Raw genomic sequence first — 23,474 nt, 5'->3', positions numbered from 1 at the left:
TCACACCATAAATATGGCTGTCTTTTACTACCAGGATGAACTGGAGTTTAGGGTCATATGAGGAGATCTGTCGAGCCGGGTAGGAGCCCCAAGAGCAAATACAAAATAATAGGTCATGATAGATTTGATTTGAGAAAAAGAATCTCAGGCCCGTACTTATTCACAGCACAAAACAGGACCATATTGAACGAAAATTCAGTCTCCATATGTACTGTATTCATAACATCTTGTTATGTACAGAGAAAACAGACTGGGAAATTCCTAATGCCCAATCTTAGACAGGTTAGTGACTGACCACCAACTAGCTCCCCGTACATCTCTTAAACTAGGCCCTCTGCTGTGACCTGGAAACCCCTGATGAATTCCAAAAGACACACTCTTTGCTCCCAAAACAGGGTGCAGTTCCTGCTCAGACACTGACTCAAACCATGCCAAAGGCATCTCTGTGATGACCCCCAGCACCCTTTGGGAGATGTGCTTGGGCATCTTAGCTATACTTGGCCCCATGGCGCAAGCCTCACTTCCCCATTCTACCATAGTATTACTATGAAGAACCCGCTAAGGGCTAGAAACAGTGTCCCCCCATTCTCCTGTCAATATTAGAACTCCAAAGGCCACTCTTGGGGTAGGTCACCAAGGTCAAAGAATTTGCAGTATCTTTGATGCATGATGAGAAGGTGATTTCAAGTTGGTCTGGTCTGGCAGAGGGTGACCGAGGATCTAAGGAAAAATGAGATGGTCCTTCCCTTGTTGCCTTCTATTAAGTTTGTGTACTGGACTCGCCCTATGCACCTAAGGCCACTCACCATCCCCACCTGGCCTTTGAACTTTTACTACAGGAGTCACCTTTTGTGGATTCCTGCAGCAAAAGCCAGCAAAATTTAATAAGTGCTCTGGCTGTCACCACTGGGCTAACCCTCTGCCCCTGCCAGGTCTGCGCCTAATGGCAGGGTACACCAAGCAGAGGTGCACGTCTGGGCTATGTCTTTAGATTGTTGGGAAAGAGTGAGTGTCTTAGACTTGGGCACTCTGGGGCTATCAGGGCTGATTTCTTAAATTTAGGGTGGGAGTGCATGTGTTGGATTCAGGAAGGACTCACGTGGGATCTGGTCGCAGAGTCAGGTTTGGTGGAAACATAGGTATGTTCTGAAGTACATCTCACTTTGGTTTTACTACCACTGAATATCTTGTAGGATGTTGATCACCTGATTGGGGGTTTAATTTTTTTTCAGAACAAGAGTAAGCAATATGAGATGCTTGTGGCGGCTGCAGCAGTTGGCGTCTCCACTGTCTTTGGTGCCCCGATTAGTGGTAAGGGTAATTAAAAGCTGATGGGGTTATGGTAACATGGGGGAGTTCAGATATGACACACCCCTTTGAACTCGAGGGAGTATCCTTCATTTCCATACAGATCTTTGAAACTGCAAGAATGTTGTATTGAGAAGGAAAACGTTTTTGTACTAGGGTCCTACATGCACACATGCATTTGAGGTGACTCTATGACCAAAAAGTATCTTGAGCATGGTGGTAGAACTCCTAGAAGCTAGGGCATGGTGGCAGGAGCTATCACAACCGGCAGTAGGATGGCATACTTTTCTAAAACATTCTAAAATCTGGGCCATCCTGGTAAAAGGTCCCAGAAAATGAAATGGGTTAGTATTACTATACAGATCCATCCCCCAGAGTCAGGTTTGCTTGCAGTCAAAGAATTATTAGCTGGAAGACAAGATCTTTCAGAAGCTGTGAACGAGTTCCAAATAAAGGAGTGGGTTTACTCCAAGAGCCCTGGTTTCACAACCTCAGATAAAGGTGACATATGGTTCCAGGGTCTGGGTGACATGAGCTCTTAGAACCAAAGCATCATGATGTCTCAAGTTCAAGAGCAGCCAGGCATACACTTGGACAACCTGTAACAAAGTGACATGATCTCAAAAAACTTAGAACAACGCACATGAAATCTGAGAACTCAGAGAAGATTGGTGAGAGCTCTTACAGTGAGGAACTGGGTGGTATGCATTCCAGAATTAACAGAAGAGCAGTGATGCATGCACTCTCCCAACCTGGAGCTTGGTAGTGTGAGTTGTTTAAACCGGGTGGCAGGAGAATCTGGAAATGTAAGAGCAATGGCTTTTGCTCTAGGATCCTAAAGCATTGTGGCATTAGTTCCCATAAGCTAGAGCAGAGAGGCATATGGTCCTAAGAGCAAGGTAGATTGAACCACTATACTGGAACATCATGATCTAAGCTTTCAAACCCCACAGCAGGCAGCAAAAGCGACCAGGGCTGTAGAAGAATGACCTGAGCTTCCAGAAGTTTCAGAACATTACGCAGGGTGTCATGCTCTACCTAAACATGAAGTAGATCGAAACTGTTTCTCATAATCTGGAAAAGATTGTCATGAGATTTTGGCACATGAACCAAGCTGTGATAAATCCCCAGAAGTTTGAGCAGGGTGACGTATTGCTAAATCTAGACACTTTTGCTAGGATTTCTTCAATCAGGAGCAAGGTGGCAGAGGCTTCACAAAATGGTGACTCACCCAAAGTGATGGAAACTGTACTTCTAAAACCAGCAGTCTCTTCCTTAGAATAACATGACTTCTTCTCTGCACCTAGATTGAAGTGAAGATCCATAAGCAATGGATAGAGCTCTGCATGACCTACTAACCAGACACCACTTCTTATTCTTCCTTGTAGGTGTCCTGTTCAGTGTGGAAGTTATGTCCTCTCATTTTGCTGTGAAAGATTACTGGAGAGGCTTTTTTGCCGCCACATGTGGTGCATTCATCTTCCGACTGCTGGCCGTTTTTAACAGTGAACAAGGTATGCATTGCCATTTTTTCATCAGGTAGCCACTGTTGTATTCTGTTAGGTTATCATTTCATTAGTTGTGTAGCTTGTGAAAACGACTCCTGAAAATTGTGCTGTCAGGAACTAGTGAGGTTGTCAACATGAAGTATTTTCCAGCTTTGGCTTTGTCATATAAGTTTCAATCAATTAACAGAAGCTTAATATCAAGATAGGCCAGAATTCTAATGTATTGGGATTTAAGCATAAGACTGAATAGGATGAAGATAGACCACATGTTGGTAGTCATGGGATTGAGTTACAGTAGGAAAATGGATGCCTTGGACAATGCTGATTTTATTATCGGCAGATATCTAATGGTGAAGGTGAGGATGTTTGCTAATATTGACTTGTGCGGAAACACTGTCTTTAGATTAGTCTTAAGTCTTAATTGAGACCGTTAGTAGTAATCTCAGTTTTGTCAGCTCTCCTCTGCCTTCACCTACCTCATTTTGAGATGAGGATTGTGAGGTTCCCAAAAATGGGGATAGTGGCGGCACTCCCTGTAACGGAGCTGGTGTGGGAAGGCTGTTCTAACGGTAATGGCACCAACAGAAATTGCTCTGCCCATCTTCTGATTTAGGGAGGCTGGCACTACACTATTTCCTGAGAAGGGGCATGCCGTTTGTGCTAGACCACCTTGGAAACCATGCTGCACTTACACAGAAAAGCCTAAAAAGCTGAGTGCTGCAAATGTACTCCTTTTTGAAGTACATATCCATTTCCTGTGTTCTGGATCGCAGATCCACCAGGCCAGCATTGTGTGTGGACGAGGGCTCTGCATTGTTTATACTTCTCGTGTGTAGTTGGCTCAGCAAAGATGGCTGAGGTTAAATCGAACTTCAATGAGAAGTGAAACTCATCCACCCCACTCTATGGCGCATTTCTTTGTGCAAGATGCTCTGCACATTTGGCATCCTGCTCCAGGAAATTCAGCGCTACAAGACAGCTAACTATTACTCAACGTCTGATAGTCCAGGGACACATCAAGTTTGAGGTTAACCTTATTCTAGCCCTAAATTTCAAACTCCTTGCTTGTTGCCAGGCATTCTAACACAAACACAGGAACCAACAGATCTTGTGTTTTGCATGGACTCAGAGGGCCTTAAAGCTTTCACGAACCCAAATCACATGTTCCCGATCTGGTTCAAGCAATGAGAGGTGACAATCTGTATTGCTGTGATGGTCTGTCTCCCTCCTATGGCTAAACTTCATTGTGGAGCACAAGGGTAGAAATTTGAAGAAGAACCCTGAGGAACTGCTGTAGAAATTAGACTGGCCTGGTGTAAGGACTGCCTTTGGCACCATTAGTTCTCTATCCGATTTTCATCTGGGATGGGAAAGTTGTAAGCATGAGAGTCTAGAGCGGTAGGTAGAAAGGTGCACCACCAAGGGGTATATATATATATTTTTTTTTAGTTTGTCTGTTTCCTTTTTAACCCCATGGTTTCTGGCCACCAGAGTTTACTAGAATGCTAACTCTAGTGCTCCTCAAAAGAGACTTATGGTCTGATTTAGTACTCGCAGACAAGTTACTCTGTGACAACGGTGAGGGATATCCTGGGCGCCAAAACCTAAATTCCATAGGATTAAGATTTTGGCGCACAGGATATCCATCACAGTTGTGACGGAGTAACTCCTCCGCCAATATCTAAATCCGGCCCTCAGTCAGTTACTACTTGGGGGCTACCAAATGTTGTATATGTAAAATTGTAATCACACTCTTGAAGTTTTCGGCAGGTGAAACACTTTTTGACAACACAGAGTTGCAAAGTTTTTTGCTTTTCCAACTGCAGGCACAAATGACAACAAACAAAGATTTTACTAGGAATTTTTACTCAAAAAACACTTTGGGGAGAAAATCATCCAGATTTTTGGTGAGTGCAAGTCCAGCAAACCTACCTTTTGCATAACTTTTCCCATGCAAAAATAGGAAGGTACATTAAGTAGGTGTGGGAATTTGGGTTACTGGTTGAGGAAAGGTGAATCCCTAGTCAAGCAGCAACCGCAATTCTTGTCAGGACAAAACACAAGCAAATGCAAAATTAACCTGTGCTTAATCCTCTAGTAGCTTGGCACAAACGCAGCAGGCTTAACATCAATGTGGTGTCTAAAGCATTTATGTAGCACACAAGACAGTAAGAAAATAAAAACACAACACAAGAAAAATCCCACACTCTAGGAAATTGGGTTACTGGTTGGGATGAGGGGGATGAAACCCTACTCGAGCAGCAACCACAGTTCTTGCAAGGGTGAAGTCACAAACTAACTCCAAACAAACCTGTGCTTAATCCTCTGGTATACTGGCACAAAGCAGTCAAGCTTAACTTGGAAGTAATGGGAATAGTAGTTATGCAGCACTTCCAACAGTAATAAAGTGAAATCACAACACAAGAAAAATCCCACAATAATGTAGAACAATTGAGTAAAATTTAATAAATTATTTGAGACCAAAGCGAAAAATGTCCAATCAGTATAACTGCAGATATGCAGTTTTAAAGACTTCAGGTAAGTATAGTGCCTAAAAGCACAAAGCACAAAGCGCCGCTCATGGTTATCTGGTTGTGTGAGACCGGGTGAAAGTCACAGGTTTAAGCTGACCACGCACCCCAGATACAGGGAACGAGTTAGTTCAGCTGAAAGAGTTATCTTTGAAAGTCCAGTACTGAATAGTTCTGTTTGCCCTGGATGAGGCCTTGGGAAGCAGAGAGTGTCCTGGATGGTCGCTGATGTAGCATGAAGAGCTGGCTGGGCGGGTCATAGTCTGTTGTTGAATATTCATGTTGGTGGTCACTATGGGCTGTCGATGCTGTAGGGTGAAGTGCAAATCTCATGTTGCCACTGTAGGAAAGTACCATCTTGCCTGGCATGTTACCCCCATATTTCACTGTATATATGTTGTTTTAGTTGTATGTGTCACTGGGACCCTGACAGCCAGGGCCCCAGTGCTCATAAGTGTGCCCTGTATGTGTTACCTGTGTTATGACTAACTGTCTCACTGAGGCTCTGCTAATCAGAACCTCAGTGGTTATGCTCTGTCATTTCTCTCCAAATTGTCACTAACAGGCTAGTGACCAATTTCACCAATTTATATTGGCATACTGGAGCACCCTTATAATTCCCTAGTATATGGTACTGAGGTACCCAGGGTATTGGGGTTCCAGGAGATCCCTATGGGCTGCAGCATTTCTTGTGTCACCCATAGGGAGCTCTGACAATTCTTACACAGGCCTGCCACTGCAGCCTGAGTGAAATAACGTCCAAGTTATTTCACAGCCATTTACCACTGCACTTAAGTAACTTATAAGTCACCTATATGTCTAACCTTTACCTGGTAAAGGTTGGGTGCTAAGTTACTTAGTGTGTGGGCACCCTGGCACTAGCCAAGGTGCCCCCACATTGTTCAGGGCAAATTCCCCGGACTTTGTGAGTGTTGGACGCCATTACACGCGTGCACTATACATAGGTCACCTATGTATAGCTTCACAATGGAAACTCCGAATATGGCCATGTAACATGTCTAAGATCATGGAATTGCCTCCCCAATGAGACAATCCCATGATCCCACGGGTCTCTAGCACAGACCCGGGTACTGCCAAACTACCTTTCCCGGGGTTTCACTGCAGCTGCTGCTGCCAACCCCTCAGACAGGTTTCTGCCCTCCTGGGGTCCAGCCAGGCTTGGCCCAGGAAGGCAGAACAAAGGACTTCCTCAGAGAGAGGGTGTTAAACCCTCTCCCTTTGGAAAAAGGTGTCAGGGCTGGGGAGGAGTAGCCTCCCCCAGCCTCTGGAAATGCTTTGATGGGCACAGATGGTGCCCATCTCTGCATAAGCCAGTCTACACCGGTTCAGGGATCCCCCAGCCCTGCCCTGGCGCGAAACTGGACAAAGGAAAGGGGAGTGACCACTCCCCTGACCTGCACCTCCCCTGGGAGGTGCCCAGAGCTCCTCCAGTGTGCTCCAGACCTCTGCCATCTTGGAAATAGAGGTGCTGCTGGCACACTGGACTGCTCTGAGTGGCCAGGGCCAGCAGGTGACATCAGAGACTCCTTCTGATAGGCTCCTTCAGGTGTTGCTAGCCTATCCTCTCTCCTAAGTAGCCAAACCTCCTTTTCTGGCTATTTAGGGTCTCTGCTTTGGGGAATTCTTTAGATAACGAATGCAAGAGCTCATCAGAGTTCCTCTGCATCTCTCTCTTCACCTTCTGCCAAGGAATCGACTGCTGACCGCGCTGAAAGCCTGCAAAACTGCAACAAAGTAGCAAAGACGACTACTGCGACCTTGTAACGCTGATCCTGCCGCCTTCTTGACTGTTTTCCTGGTGGTGCATGCTGTGGGGGTAGTCTGCCTCCTCTCTGCACTAGAAGCTCCGAAGAAATCTCCCGTGGGTCGACGGAATCTTCCCCATGCAACCGCAGGCACCAAAGAACTGCATCACCGGTCCTCTAGGTCTCCTCTCAGCACAACGAGCGAGGTCCCTTGAACTCAGCAACTCTGTCCAAGTGACCCCCACAGTCCAGTGACTCTTCAGTCCAAGTTTGGTGGAGGTAAGTCCTTGCCTCCCCACGCTAGACTGCATTGCTGGGAACAGGGTGATTTGCAGCTGCTCCGGCTCCTGTGCACTCTTCCAGGATTTCCTTTGTGCACAGCCAAGCCTGGGTCCCCAGCACTCTAACCTGCAGTGCACAACCTCCTGAGTTGTCCTCCGGCGTCGTGGGACCTTCCTTTGTGACTTCGGGTGAGCTCCAGTTCACTCCACTTTGTAGTGCCTGTCCTGGCACTTCTGCGGGTGCTGCTTGCTTCTGAGTGGGCTCCTTGTCTTGCTGGGCGCCCCTTCTGTCTCCTCACGCAATTGGCGACATCCTGGTCCCTCCTGGGCCACAGCAGCATCCAAAAACCCTAACCACAACCCTTGCAGCTAGCAAGGCTTGTTTGCGGTCTTTCTGCACGGAAACACCTCTGCACGACTCTTCACGACGTGGGACATCCATCCTCCAAAGGGGAAGTTTCTAGCCCTTGTCGTTCTTGCAGAAAACACAGCTTCTACCATCCTGTGGCAGCTTCTTTGCACCCACAGCTGGCATTTCCTGGGCATCTGCCCACTCCCGACTTGCTCGTGACTTTTGGACTTGGTTCCCTTGTTCCACAGGTACTCTCGTCTGGAAATCCATTGTTGTTGCATTGCTGGTGTTGGTCTTCCTTGCAGAATTCCCCTATCACGACTTCTGTGCTCTTTGGGGAACTTGGGTGCACTTTGCACCCACTTTTCAGGGTCTTGGGGTGGGCTATTTTTCTAACCCTAACCCTCACTGTTTCCTTACAGTCCCAGCGACCCTTTACAAAGTCACATAGGTTTGGGGTGCATTCGTGGTTCGCATTCCACTTCTAGAGTATATGGTTTGTGTTGCCCCTATCCCTATGTGCCCCCATTGCATTCTATTGTGACTATACATTGTTTGCACTGTTTTCTATTACTATTACTGCATATTTTGGTATTGTGTACATATATCTTGTGTATATTTGCTATCCTCATACTGAGGGTACTCACTGAGATACTTTGGCATATTGTCATAAAAATAAACTACCTTTATTTTTAGTATATCTGTGTATTGTGTTTTCTTATGATATTGTGCATGTGACACTAGTGGTACTGTAGGAGCTTCACTCGTCTCCTAGTTCAGCCTAAGCTGCTCTGCTAAGCTACCTTTTCTATCAGCCTAAGCTGCTAGACACCCCTCTACACTAATAAGGGATACCTGGACCTGGTGCAAGGTGTAAGTACCCCTTGGTACTCACTACAAGCCAGGCCAGCCTCTTACAGCCACGTGTCACTGGCAGTCGCTGTGACGTGAACATTCAGGTTCACCAAAACTTCGCATTGGCGGGCGGCATGGGTGGCAAGATCTCATCACGAACAGGCCTAAAACTTCAGGATTTGTCATTTTCCTTGAGGATGAGCTCCTCTAATGCCACACCATGGTCCCAGGACCTGAGGGGCACCTCTTGGGAATTATGAACTCCCTATAGCAGAGACCAGCAGGGCTTAGGCAGGTCCAGGAAGCAGGTCAGCTGGGCAGATGCTGGGCACCTCTGGTGTTTATATCCCTGTAGTTTATAACAGGACGTCGGTCAGCTGACCCTTGGAGTCACTTCAGCCTGAGATGAAGGGTTCCTGTCCAGTCTTCCTTCTAAGCAAGCAGGGCAGTAGGGCAACAGAGTCCAAGGCAGAAAGAAGCAGTTTTTCTGCCAGCAACACAGCACAGCAGCCCTTGTGTCCACAGGTCTAGAAGTGTACTGGAGGGTTGGATCTGAAGGTCAATTATTTATACTGGGTGCCCAATTTCAAGTAGGGGAAGTTTCTAGAGGCCTCAACCCCCAGAGGTGCTTGTTATTTTCTGCCTCCCTTCCCTGGCCTCAGCTTGTCTGGGGCACAAAAGAGTAGTGCCAAGATCCTTTGTGAGTGTGCTGGCTAGAGCCTTTGTGATGTGCAAGTGTTGTAGACGACAGTTCATCTCTTTCATCAAGTTAGAGATGGCCCATCTGGTCCACACTTATTCCCCCTTTGTCTCACTGTCTGGGAGAAATACACAAAGACCAACTGCCAACAACATCTAGTCATGTGACCCAGGATACAGGCTGCAGACTCCAAATGGTGGAGACAAGACCATGACATCTTTCTGAAAGTGCCATTTTGAGAATTGTGACTCAAAATCAGACTTTACCATTAAGGGGGATTTTACATTACAGTTCTTCAGACACCAAACTCGACATTCCCACTTGCTCCCAATTGAAAGTTATCACTTATTACATCTAATAAGGTAACACAATGTTATCCTATGTGACAGGCAGGCCTTGCAATAGTGACAAAATAATTTGAGTTTTTCACTACCAGTACATGTAAAACTTAAATGTACAGGTCCAGCTTTTTAAACACACTGCACCTTGCCCAATGGGCTATTTTGGGACTACCATAGGCGTGATTTATATGTACTAAAAAGAAAGGATTAGGCATGCCAAAAGGTTAATTTTGCCAGGTCGAAATGGCAGTTTAAAACTACATACCTCGGCTGCAATGACAGGTCTGATACATGTTTTTAAAATACTACTTAAATGTCTGGCACAAAAAGTGCTGCAGGCCAAACTAGTAGCATTTGATTTATAGGCCCTTGGTACATATAATACCTCTCGACTAGGGACCTACAAGTAAATTAAATATGCCAATTGGGTGTAAGTCAATTTTACCATATTTAAAGGAGAGAGCACAAGCACTTTAACACTGGTTAGCAGTGGTAAAGTTCACAGAGTCCTAAGACCAACAAAAACAAGTTCAGCAAAAACAGGAGGTGTAAATCAAAGAGTTTGGGGAAAGAATGCCCCAAGGCTGACAGGTCTAACAGCAGGAAATTCCAGTTGAAGAAATGGGAGCGATTATGGGATGGCATTGGGAAGAATATCACACTGATTCAAAATAGAGAAGATAATAACAAAGTTATCACCCTGGATCCTCTCCAAAGAATGTATCCAGCAGAACAGATGGTATTGGAGACAAAGTGGGGAGGAGGGAACGGCTGTACTTATTTGGTGAACATGCTCAAAATAATGAAACTTTTTAAAAGAAGTCTTAACATGCACATTTGAAGTTTTGGGATGTTCCGCCTTTAAAGACTGAGCAATGGTGGTATTGGGGCATTACGTCAGTCAGTGGGATGAAATAAACAACATGAGCTACAAATTGAGATACCAATAGATATTGGCATAAATGTTGTTTACTGCTACGGCTTGGAAGAGGATAGAGGCTCCAGCACTTTTAAACTGAATGTATAAAATTTGAGAAAAAGTGGCTAGGGAATGTTTCTCTATTCAATTTGCCAAAAGGTTGAGATAGATAGACCCCAGTTTAGCTGCGATTGCTAGGCTGTGTTGCAAAAGACTTCAACTAAGCTACATGCCCAAGGAGACTAAGAGCTGTTTGGCTTGGGACCTGTTGATCTATAGTGTGTTGGGCTTAGGAACAACACAGTGTTGCCTCAAGATGGGAGAAGCGCACACCACCTGGTTGGCTTAGCTCTCAGGCTGGGCAGTTTACGAAATACCTTGTGGGACTGTTGGGGAAAGGTAGCTATTGCTTATGTGAACAGCACAGAAGTAACGTGAGGTGACGGTGAGGGAAGAAGCCAGAGATAAAATAGGCCTGGGGCTGCACAAATATTTTGCAAACCAGATATAAGCCGTGACACCATGTTGGCTGTATCTTTTTATACTTTGTCTGTGGACCCTTGCACCTAATAAAGTTTATTTTTTTTTAATCTCATCACAGTCTTAGGGGTACACCTTGAAACCTCTATGAATGCAAAAAATGTGAAAAATTAACTCTGCGTAGGAATAAATATACAAAAGTAAATTTCTGACTTGTTTTTGCTATTTGGACCATAATTATTTTTCTTTTCTTAACGTTTACCAGAATGTCTGTAGATCAGTTTGGATGTAAACAAGACACAAAGTGACACCAAAGTGAACAAAGAGTGATACACAAATTGCGCAATAAAAAATGTAGTTGTAGTTGTGCTCCTTTTTTACATGCAGCACATTCCTTGCACTATGCGTCAATCCAGAAACAAGTTTGTTATTTGTGTTTGTTTTCAATGTGTTATCTTAACCCCTTAGCTGCTGGGCCTTTTCCCCCCCAGTGCTGAGCCCTTTTTTGGCTATTTGGGGTAGTTCGCGCTTAGGGCTTCATAACTTTTTGTCCACATAAGCTAACCACGCCAAATTTGCGTCCTTTTTTTTCCAACATCCTAGGGATTCTAATGGTACCCAGAGTTTGTGGTTTACCCTGGAGGAGACCAAGAAAATAGCCAAAATACAGTGAAAATTTAGTTTTTTCCCAAAAAATGGGAAAAAAGGGCCGCCGAAGAAGGCTTGTGTTTTTTTCCCTGAAAATGCCATCAACAAAGGGTTTCTGGTGCTGAAATCACTATCTTCCCACCTTTCAGGAACGGGCAGACTTGAATCAGAAAACCACATTTTCCAACACAAATTTGGCATTTTACTGGGACATACCCCATTTTTACTATTTTTGGTGCTTTCAACCTCCTTCCAGTTAGTGACAGGAATGGGTGTGAAACCAATGCTGGATCCCGGAAAGCTAAACATTTCTGAAAACTAGACAAAATTCTGAATTCAGCAAGGGGTCATTTGTGTAGATCCTACAAGGTTTTCCTACAGAAAATAACAGCTGAAATAAAAAAATATTGAAATTGAGCTGAAAACAACAGCCATTTTTCTTTATGTTTTACTCTGTAACTTTTTCCTGCGATGTCAGATTTCTGAAAGCAATATACCGTTTTGTCTGCTGGACTCTTCTGGTTGCGGGGATATAAAGGGCTTATAGGTTCATCAAGAACCCTAGGTACCCAGAGCCAATAAATGAGGTGCACCCTGCAGTTGGTTTTCATTCTATACTGGGTATACAGCAATTCATTTGCTGAAATATGAGGAGTGAAAAAGAGGTATCAAGAAAACCTTTGCATTTCCAAAATGGGATCAAGATAAGGTTTTGAGGAGCAGTGGTTATTTGCACATCTTTGAATTCCGAGGTGCCCATACTAGCATGTGAATTGCAGGGCATTTCTCAAATAGACGTCTTTTTTACACACTCTCTTATATTTGGAAGAATAAAATGTAGAGAAAGATAAGGGGCAATAACACTTGTTTTGCTATTCTATGTTCCCCCAAGTCTCCCGAAAAAAATGATACCTCACTTGTGTGGGTAGGCCTAGCGCCCGCGACAGGAAATGCCCAAAACACAACGTGGACACATCCCATTTTTTCACAAAATACAGAGCTGTTTTTTTGCAAAGTGCCTACCTGTGGATTATGGCCTCTAGCTCAGCCGGCACATAGGGAAACCTACCAAACCTGTACATTTTTGAAAACTAGAGACCTAGGGGAATCCAAGATGGGGTGACTCGCGGGGCTCTGACCAGGTTCTGTTACCCAGAATCCTTTGCAAACCTCAAAAAGTGGCTAAAAAAACAAGTTTTCCTCACATTTCGGTGACAGAAAGTTCTGGAATCTGAGAGGAGCCTCAAATTTCCTTCCACCCAGCGTCCCCCCAAGTCTCCCGATAAAAATGATACCTCACTTGTGTGGGTAGGCCTAGCGCCCGCGACAGGAAATGCCCCAAAACACAACGTGGACACATCACAGAAAACAGAGCTGTTTTTTGCAAAGTGCCTACCTGTAGATTTTGGCCTCTAGCTCAGCCGGCACCTAGGGAAACCTACCAAACCTGTACATTTTTGAAAACTAGAGACCTAGGGGAATCCAAGATGGGGTGACTCGCGGGGCTCTGACCAGGTTCTGTTACCCAGAATCCTTTGCAAACCTCAAAAAGTGGCTAAAAAAACAAGTTTTCCTCACATTTCGGTGACAGAAAGTTCTGGAATCGGAGAGGAGCCTCAAATTTCCTTCCACCCAGCGTCCCCCCAAGTCTCCCGATAAAAATGATACCTCACTTGTGTGGGTAGGCCTAGCGCCCGCGACAGGAAATGCCCCAAAACACAACGTGGACACATCACAGAAAACAGAGCTGTTTTTTGCAAAGTGCCTACCTGTAGATTTTGGCCTCTAGCTCAGCCGGCACCTAGGGAAACCTACCAAACCTGTACATTTTTGAAAACTAGAGACCTAGGGGAATCCAAGATGGGGTGACTCGCGGGGCTCTGACCAGGTTCTGTTACCCAGAATCCTTTGCAAACCTCAAAAAGTGGCTAAAAAAACAAGTTTTCCTCCCATTTTGGTGACAGAAAGTTCTGGAATCGGAGAGGAGCCTCAAATTTCCTTCCACCCAGCGTCCCCCCAAGTCTCCCGATAAAAATGATACCCCACTTGTGTGGGTAGGCCTAGCGCCCGCGACAGGAAATGCCCCTAAACACAACGTGGACACATCACAGAAAACAGAGCTGTTTTTTGCAAAGTGCCTACCTGTAGATTTTGGCCTCTAGCTCAGCCGGCACCTAGGGAAACCTACCAAACCTGTAAATTTTTGAAAACTAGAGACCTAGGGGAATCCAAGATGGGGTGACTCGCGGGGCTCTGACCAGGTTCTGTTACCCAGAATCCTTTGCAAACCTCAAAAAGTGGCTAAAAAAACAAGTTTTCCTCACATTTCGGTGACAGAAAGTTCTGGAATCGGAGAGGAGCCTCAAATTTCCTTCCACCCAGCGTCCCCCCAAGTCTCCCGATAAAAATGATACCTCACTTGTGTGGGTAGGCCTAGCGCCCGCGACAGGAAATGCCCCAAAACACAACGTGGACACATCACAGAAAACAGAGCTGTTTTTTGCAAAGTGCCTACCTGTAGATTTTGGCCTCTAGCTCAGCCGGCACCTAGGGAAACCTACCAAACCTGTACATTTCTGAAAACTAGAGACCTAGGGGAATCCAAGATGGGGTGACTCGCGGGGCTCGGACCAGGTTCTGTTACCCAGAATCCTTTGCAAACCTCAAAAAGTGGCTAAAAAAACAAGTTTTCCTCATTTCGGTGACAGAAAGTTCTGGAATCTGAGAGGAGCCTCAAATTTCCTTCCACCCAGCGTCCCCCCAAGTCTCCCGATAAAAATGATACCTCACTTGTGTGGGTAGGCCTAGCGCCCGCGACAGGAAATGCCCCAAAACACAACGTGGACACATCACAGAAAACAGAGCTGTTTTTTGCAAAGTGCCTACCTGTAGATTTTGGCCTGTAGCTCAGCCGGCACCTAGGGAAACCTACCAAACCTGTGCATTTCTGAAAACTAGAGACCTAGGGGAATCCAAGGAGGGGTGACTTGCGGGGCTCGGACCAGGTTCTGTTACCCAGAATCCTTTGCAAACCTCAAAAAGTGGCTAAAAAAACAAGTTTTCCTCACATTTCGGTGACAGAAAGTTCTGGAATCTGAGAGGAGCCACAAATTTCCTTCCACCCAGCGTTCCCCCAAGCCTCCCGATAAAAATGATACCTCACTTGTGTGGGTAGGCGTAGCGCCCGCGACAGGAAATGCCCCAAAACACAACGTGGACACATCACAGAAAACAGAGCTGTTTTTTGCAAAGTGCCTACCTGTAGATTTTGGCCTCTAGCTCAGCCGGCACCTAGGGAAACCTACCAAACCTGTACATTTTTGAAAACTAGAGACCTAGGGGAATCCAAGATGGGGTGACTCGCGGGGCTCTGACCAGGTTCTGTTACCCAGAATCCTTTGCAAACCTCAAAAAGTGGCTAAAAAAACAAGTTTTCCTCACATTTCGGTGACAGAAAGTTCTGGAATCGGAGAGGAGCCTCAAATTTCCTTCCACCCAGCGTCCCCCCAAGTCTCCCGATAAAAATGATACCTCACTTGTGTGGGTAGGCCTAGCGCCCGCGACAGGAAATGCCCCAAAACACAACGTGGACACATCACAGAAAACAGAGCTGTTTTTTGCAAAGTGCCTACCTGTAGATTTTGGCCTCTAGCTCAGCCGGCACCTAGGGAAACCTACCAAACCTGTACATTTTTGAAAACTAGAGACCTAGGGGAATCCAAGATGGGGTGACTCGCGGGGCTCTGACCAGGTTCTGTTACCCAGAATCCTTTGCAAACCTCAAAAAGTGGCTAAAAAAACAAGTTTTCCTCCCATTTTGGTGACAGAAAGTTCTGGAATCGGAGAGGAGCCTCAAATTTCCTTCCACCCAGCGTCTCCCCAAGTCTCCCGATAAAAATGATACCCCACTTGTGTGGGTAGGCCTAGCGCCCGCGACAGGAAATGCCCCTAAACACAACGTGGACACATCACAGAAAACAGAGCTGTTTTTTGCAAAGTGCCTACCTGTAGATTTTGGCCTCTAGCTCAGCCGGCACCTAGGGAAACCTACCAAACCTGTAAATTTTTGAAAACTAGAGACCTAGGGGAATCCAAGATGGGGTGACTCGCGGGGCTCTGACCAGGTTCTGTTACCCAGAATCCTTTGCAAACCTCAAAAAGTGGCTAAAAAAACAAGTTTTCCTCACATTTCGGTGACAGAAAGTTCTGGAATCGGAGAGGAGCCTCAAATTTCCTTCCACCCAGCGTCCCCCCAAGTCTCCCGATAAAAATGATACCTCACTTGTGTGGGTAGGCCTAGCGCCCGCGACAGGAAATGCCCCAAAACACAACGTGGACACATCACAGAAAACAGAGCTGTTTTTTGCAAAGTGCCTACCTGTAGATTTTGGCCTCTAGCTCAGCCGGCACCTAGGGAAACCTACCAAACCTGTACATTTCTGAAAACTAGAGACCTAGGGGAATCCAAGATGGGGTGACTCGCGGGGCTCGGACCAGGTTCTGTTACCCAGAATCCTTTGCAAACCTCAAAAAGTGGCTAAAAAAACAAGTTTTCCTCACATTTCGGTGACAGAAAGTTCTGGAATCTGAGAGGAGCCTCAAATTTCCATCCACCCAGCGTCCCCCCAAGTCTCCCGATAAAAATGATACCTCACTTGTGTGGGTAGGCCTAGCGCCCGCGACAGGAAATGCCCCAAAACACAACGTGGACACATCACAGAAAACAGAGCTGTTTTTTGCAAAGTGCCTACCTGTAGATTTTGGCCTGTAGCTCAGCCGGCACCTAGGGAAACCTACCAAACCTGTGCATTTCTGAAAACTAGAGACCTAGGGGAATCCAAGGAGGGGTGACTTGCGGGGCTCGGACCAGGTTCTGTTACCCAGAATCCTTTGCAAACCTCAAAAAGTGGCTAAAAAAACAAGTTTTCCTCACATTTCGGTGACAGAAAGTTCTGGAATCTGAGAGGAGCCACAAATTTCCTTCCACCCAGCGTTCCCCCAAGCCTCCCGATAAAAATGATACCTCACTTGTGTGGTTAGGCCTGGTGCCTGCGACAGGAATAGATCACACAACGGTCAATGTTGGTCCTTACGTGAGGCAGCTGTTGACCCTGGGGTGATCCATTCCTGACACAGACACTAGGTGTAGGCACTCAAGTGGGGTAGTGTTTTTATCAGGACAGGTGAGGAGTCACTGGGTGGTAGGAATATTGTGGATCCCAGCATATTCCTGTAGTTTGTGTGACAGAAATGCGAGAAAAATTGAGTTTTTTTTCAACATTTCAGCTTTGCAGGGTATTCTGGGTAAGAAAACTTTGGGGAAGCCACACAAGTCACACCTCTGTGGACTCCCCCGAATGTCTAGTTTCCAGAAATGTTTGGGTTTAGTGTGTTTCTCTATATGGCCGCCGAATCCAGGACCAAAAACACAGGTGCCTGCCTTACAAAACCAGTTTGTTTTGCCATGGATAATTTTGATGTCTCCACAATATGATTTGGGTGGTGGAATTTGGGGCTGAACTAAATTGGGGAGCTCCCAAGAGAGCACTCTCTCTCTGCTTGCCGCCGCATTCACCTGCTCTCTGGGTTGACCTAACCCACTATTACCCAGTTGCACAAACAGCTTGCGAAGGGACAGCAGGACTGTCCTCATCACCTCCCTCATAATGTACTGGAAGAGGAGTTATCGAATGGGACTCCTCTGACTGAAAAATCACTCCCAGAGTCTGCGCCATTGTCCTATCCCTCAGATGCTGTCTCAGTATCTGATGTCTCAGTCTCTGATCCTATGTCAGAGCGGTCCTCTATAACCTGAGTGTAGGCAGCAGTCATCCATCAAGATGCCATCTCTGCTATTGGCTAAACTGTTGCTCTAAAACACTAGCCTACGTAGACAGTCACAAAATCGATGGTGTGTGAGATACGTGCAACAGTAGAGGCCACCTTATCTGCGCTTCTTCCCTCAATCAGCACGTACTTTCAAGACACTCAAAAAACACCTTGTCACATACCATTCGTCACAGTCTTTAGCACCTCCTGCGCCCAGTCCAACAATCATTATTGGTGCTCCCACTCCCTCCTCCTCGGATTCCCTCATTACCACCCAGCAAAAGTGCCCTTCAGCTCTCCATAGACTTTGCTAATGTACTCAGCTATTTACATAAAATACAGATTTGCTCTTTGCAGTAGGCATATAAACCTTCTGCGCTTCTTTATGGCACTAAAACTGCCACTAGACAAGTCGGACCCTTTTCCCCCCAGGGAAACCACACACATATTGACAAAAGTGATATATATATGACAGCCAATCACCTGAAACTCAACTCAAGCAAAACCGAAATAATCCTCTTTGGCCCACACAAAAACACCTGGGACCCCTCATGGTGGCCCACCACGCTAGGCCCTGCACCCACCCCCGCCAACCACGCACGCAACCTCAGCATCATCCTAGACTCCTCCCTCTCGATGACCCAACAAATCAACGCTCTCACCTCCTCATGCTTCAACACACTCCGTATACTGAAAAACATTCAAATGGATCCCCACAGAGACCAGAAAAACTGTCACTCACGCACACATCAGCAGCAGGCTTGATTACGGAAACGCCCTCTACGCCGGCACCACTCTAAAACTCAAGCGCAAACTACACGCATCTAGAACTCAGCAGCACGACTCATCCTCGACCTCCGCCGACACGAACACATCTCTCCACACCTCAAATCCCTCCACTGGCTCCCCATTGACAAAAGGATCACCTTCGAGATCCTCATCCTCGCACACAAATCACTCCACAACACAGGCCCTGCCTACCTCAACGAGAGTCACCTTCCACACCCCCACACGAAACGTCCGCTCAGCTGACCTCTCTCTCGCCTCTGTCCCCCGCATCAAACACACCACCACCGGGGGCAGATCCTTCTCCTACCTTGCACCCAAAACCTGGAACGCCCTCACAACCCACCTTGGCAAGACCCAAAACCTACTTCTTTTCAGGAAGGGCCTCAAAACCTGGCTTTTCGAACAGTGAACCTCCCAGCCCCTTTCCCTCCCCCCGCCCCCCCCCCAAGCGCCTTGAGACCCTCACAGGTGAGTAGCACACTTTATAAATCTCTTTGGTATATATAGATCTACCTCTATATATATATATATATATATCTATGTACATGGATATATCTATAGATATATCCATGTACATAGATATATCTATCTACATAGATATATAAATATAGATCTATATATAGATCTATTTTTTTTAGTTGTTGTATGGTTTCCTTGGGGGCCAAAATGGCCCCCAGGGAAACCCTACAACATCTAAAAAAAAAATTGCCCCCACAGGGGGTCACCCTGCCCACGGGCGACCCCCTGTCATTTTTTTTTTTTTTTATTATTTTTTTTTTTTTTTAAAAACAATCCCCTGGGGGGGGCACCTACCTTTTTTTTTTTTATTAATTATGCCCCCGGGGGGGGGGCGGCCCGTTTTCCGAGGGGGCCGCCCCCCCAAAGTGAAATCCCTAGCGTCTAGTGGTGTTTCCTGGCCCCCGATCGCAGCTGTGCTGCGATCGGGGGCCAGGAAACACTTTGAGAAGGCCTCGTAAGAAAGGGGAGACTCTCCCCCTTTCTTACGAGGCCTTCTCAAACTGTTTCTGGCCCCCGATCGCAGCACAGCTGCGATCGGGGGCCAGAAACAGTTTGAGAAGGCCTCGTAAGAAAGGGGAGAGTCTCCCCTTTCTTATGAGGCCTTTTCAAAGTGTTTCCTGGCCCCCCGGTGTTTCCTGGCCCCCGATCGCAGCACAGCTTTGACCGGGGGGCCAGGAAACACTTTCAGGAAGGCCTCGTAAGAAAGGGGAGACACTCCCCTTTCTTACGAGGCCTTCCCGAACGTGAGAAAGGCCGTTTTCCCCATTAAAGCAGGAAGCGGCCGCAAGGCTGCTTCCTGCTTTGATGGGGAAAACACCTTTGCAACGTCAGCGCGCCGCGAGGCGCGCTGACGTCACAAAGGGGCGGGTGGGGGGGTGGGGGGAGACACGGAAGCTTCCGTGTCTCCCAGGGGGGGTTTAAAAAAAAAAAAAAATCCTCGGGTGCAACGCACCCGAGGATTTATTGATACCCTTCCTGGTGTCGGCCACTGGTCGTGACCCGCACCAGGGAGGGTGTGTGGGCGTCTCTATTTAGACACTCTAGATTTTTATTGCTGTTTGTAGTCGTGTCAGAAAAGCATTTTAATTAGGCACTTCTTAGATCAAAGACCCACCTCACTGCCCTGTGGAAGTACTCGGAGGGTTGAGAGTACTATGAGGACAGATAAGGATAGGAAACACTCTTTAAGGGTGTTGTGGGACAGTGGAGAATATGAAATAGATGAGTTTTGGGATAAAGCCTGCATCCGGCCACCAGGACGTCTTCGATTGACAGCCTGCACAGTACCTTGAAAGCTTGGTATTGTAAACTGCACTCTCCACCAGATGCTTCCAAGTGCTGGCAGAATGAGTGTCAAGGCAATACTTCCAAAAGGCTTGCCTGACACCTGATTGTCTCTGCCTCAGTTCTTCCACCCATTCAGTGGCATTCATAGATGCATCCACTTCTATGAGTGTTACAGAATGTGCCCCAAGAGTAAAACTGGATCTTCAGGAAGAGTACATCACCACTTTCATGACCTATCAAGATCATCTCTAAACAACCATACTCATCCAGTTGGACCACTTGGGCTGTGTAATCAAGCGCCTAATATACAAAGAGCAGTTCACAAACCAAAATGTACATCTTCACATCAATTGGTTTGCAAATAGGTATACAAACTTTACTGTGACCTAGCTCAAAACACAAATTGTTCATTGGCAGCAGGTTGCAAAACAACCTCTCTAATGAATATTAATTAGGCATGTCACAATTTACGACTCCCTGGGAAGGTCTGCAGATGTAGGGATGGTTGCATAAAACTACCACTAACGGCACACCACCATTCTTGGATTAGCTTTCCCATAGTGGAAACATTTTTTTAAATCAGCTTGTGTCTATTAAAAGGACAGGTGTCCTCTTTAAAAAATATTTCCCCTTTGAGAACTCTTCACAGGAAGCAGGAACTGGTCCCCTCAACAACTCCCTTCTCTCCCTGAGGATTCCCACATGGACAGCTTCCCCTTGGCAAAACACATACCATTCGGTATCTGACCAATTATTTGCAACTTCCCTTGCAGTGAAAAACCATTGATGCAACTATTGACACAATCAATTGTGACTGCCAAATAGAAGGGGCTCACCCCTTTCTTGCCTCCTCTTATTTGTGATCCGTAATGGGTCGCTAAGTCCCTTTTATGAATCGGAAAGGATTGTTGTACTTTTCAAATCTCTCTGAGGGGGCAAAGCATGTTATTTTTGTGTATCACCGGATTTGCAACTGCAAATTAATTTGTACATCAAGCCCAAGTCAGGTGAGCATCTTACACACAGTGTAGAATACTTGATCTTCTGTCTAAATTCTCTTACAGACTCTCCTTGCTTGCTTAGTGATGATACCAGTTAGGAATTTAACAGATGTGGCAAACTACCCTTATGGCATAAATTTCCAATCTGAATCTGTGATCTGAATGTGATCAGGCATGCCATACATAATCTTCAGAAAGAGCCTTTACACTTGATCATCAGTTGGAAAAGCACAGCAAGAGCCGACTTCACATCTGCATCACGGACACATGTTTAGGCAGGTGCCACACCCAGTGACTGGAATGTCAAATTGCAATGATTTGCATGGTCTAGGCAGAGTTCATTTTTCGAACTACTTCAGAATCACCTTATTCCCTCCAGTCGATTAATTGTGGTCAAACCAACATAACCTACTTTATCCTGAATGTTACTGTTCTATTATATTCTTTGTGCTGACAAAGAAGCTGCCTTGTAAATTATAAACATAATAGAATAATTTTAACCTGGGTATAATAAGAGAAATGATATAGAACATAGATGGAAGCAGTGAGTAATTTGTGCGAGTGAGTGCCTGTGGTGGGCACCCACATCTACTAACATCCAGGGCAAATTGCAGTGGGCTTGAAATTATTTCTTATATAATATATTATGTCTGGTTTCCTTTTAGAGACCATCACTGCACTCTTCAAAACCAGCTTCAAGATTGATTTCCCCTTCGACCTCCCAGAGATGTTCTTCTACGTAATTCTTGGGTACGATAACCTGGGTTCTTCCTTTGTTTTGGGAGTACAGTCATTTTTTTTCAATCAAGTATACCAGGTCCATAGAATGAATAGTTTACTCTGTAGATCTCTTTAGATGGAGATCCAGCAGCACAAAGATAAACACCTTCAAACTTCCACCCCCTAAAACAGTGGTTTTCAAACTTTTTAATGCTGCGCCCTCCCCAGCGGAAAATAACGAATCATCGTGCCCCCCTCAGAATGCTTCACAATTATTCTGTTAATTTGGCAATGTTTAATTATGCCTAGACTTATTTAAACATTGCAACTAAGTTCTTCTACCTTTTAAAAATTGTAATACATTTGTTTCTAATTAAAACAAAACCCTATTATCTCAATAATGCTTCTTTCGGCCAGAGCCTGGTGCACCCCTGGGATTCCTTGAGGCCCCATTAGGGGGGGCCCACCTCCCATTATGAAGACCCCTGCCCTAAAAGTATAAAATTATTCTTCTCCCGAAAATATGTAATCATTGTTGTTTTCATCTTCTATAGTGATGAATAGCATGTTCTATACCTCAGAAAAATTAATCCAGTGCCCTGTGTATTTCTTGACAAGGATGATCTCATACAGTGTGCGTTGCTTAGAGATACAAATACCATGAAATCAGATGCTAAGCCCATCCCTGGAAGCCTTACATTCCATGTTGTGTACATCTCTTGATAATATCATTCCCCTTGGTTTGAATTACTACTCAGAAAACAAATGGCTGGTTCTGTTCATGCACAAAACAATATGCCTGGGTCTAAAATTCAAGAATCAACTTTTAAACGTTTAGCTGCTAGTCAGTGTTTCTGACCAGTGAAATAAATTCTTGCTGGGGACAAAAACCCTCACCCAGCAGAAGGGGGCATGCTTTATCAAAGGGTTCTGATCACACCACCACAGCAGTTGTGGTGTGGGCTACAACTCCTAAAAACAGGAGTAGCTTGTTGAATGTTTTAAATCATACCCTATGTAAGTGAAAGGTATGTATGAGATAGGCAGAGTGTAACAGTGTGTAAAAAGTGTGATTAAAACTGGCGCCTAATCGCACTCTAACTTTTATTCTTGTCTGCTAGGAACAGGATTAAAAACAAGTCTAGTGATCTAGGGAAAAATCTATATATTGCTAGCTATGTTTTCTGCCCTAAGATTTCCCTTCAACAAGGTGCAGGGCCATTCATCCGGGACTATAGTTATCAATCACTCTGCTATAGCGTGCAAATGTGCTATGGTGTTCGAAAAACATAAAATGTTGTGATACAACAGGTGGTCACCAAAGAACAAAGGAAAGCCACCTCTCGGAAACCAGCAGTTGTTAGGTTTTATTGTGGGGTCTTATTGCCTCCTCTCAACGTTAACCCTGGAAGGAAACTCATGGCATATGTAGATTTTCCCTGTTTTAATCCTGTCTCTAACAGACAAGAATAAAGATTGTGGTCTGATTAGGCGCCGGTTTTAATCTCACTTTTTATATGGTGTTAAAACTGCCTATCTCATCCATACATTTTACTCACATACAGTATAATTTAAAATATTGAAAGAGCTCCTCCTACTTTTCGGAGTTGTGCCCACACCACAACTATTATTGTAGTGTG

The 23,474-nt window shown here is 45.5% G+C and overlaps 1 protein-coding gene across 1 annotated transcript in view; it reads left to right on the top strand.

The window, feature by feature from the left end:
* LOC138300562 (chloride channel protein ClC-Kb-like) overlaps nt 1-23,474 on the top strand; it is a 198,584-nt gene that overhangs the window by 89,551 nt on the left and 85,559 nt on the right. Inside the window, exons 7-9 of the mRNA XM_069240102.1 lie at nt 1,233-1,311; nt 2,697-2,822; nt 21,780-21,864. Coding sequence (XP_069096203.1) covers nt 1,233-1,311; nt 2,697-2,822; nt 21,780-21,864 — 290 coding nt within the window. The remainder of the gene's footprint in view (nt 1-1,232; nt 1,312-2,696; nt 2,823-21,779; nt 21,865-23,474) is intronic.

The sequence above is a fragment of the Pleurodeles waltl genome, chromosome 6 (genome assembly GCF_031143425.1).
Source record: "Pleurodeles waltl isolate 20211129_DDA chromosome 6, aPleWal1.hap1.20221129, whole genome shotgun sequence".
Lineage (NCBI taxonomy): Eukaryota > Metazoa > Chordata > Amphibia > Caudata > Salamandridae > Pleurodeles > Pleurodeles waltl.
Note: the sequence above shows the minus strand (reverse complement) of the source record. Positions and strands in the feature narration are given on the sequence as shown.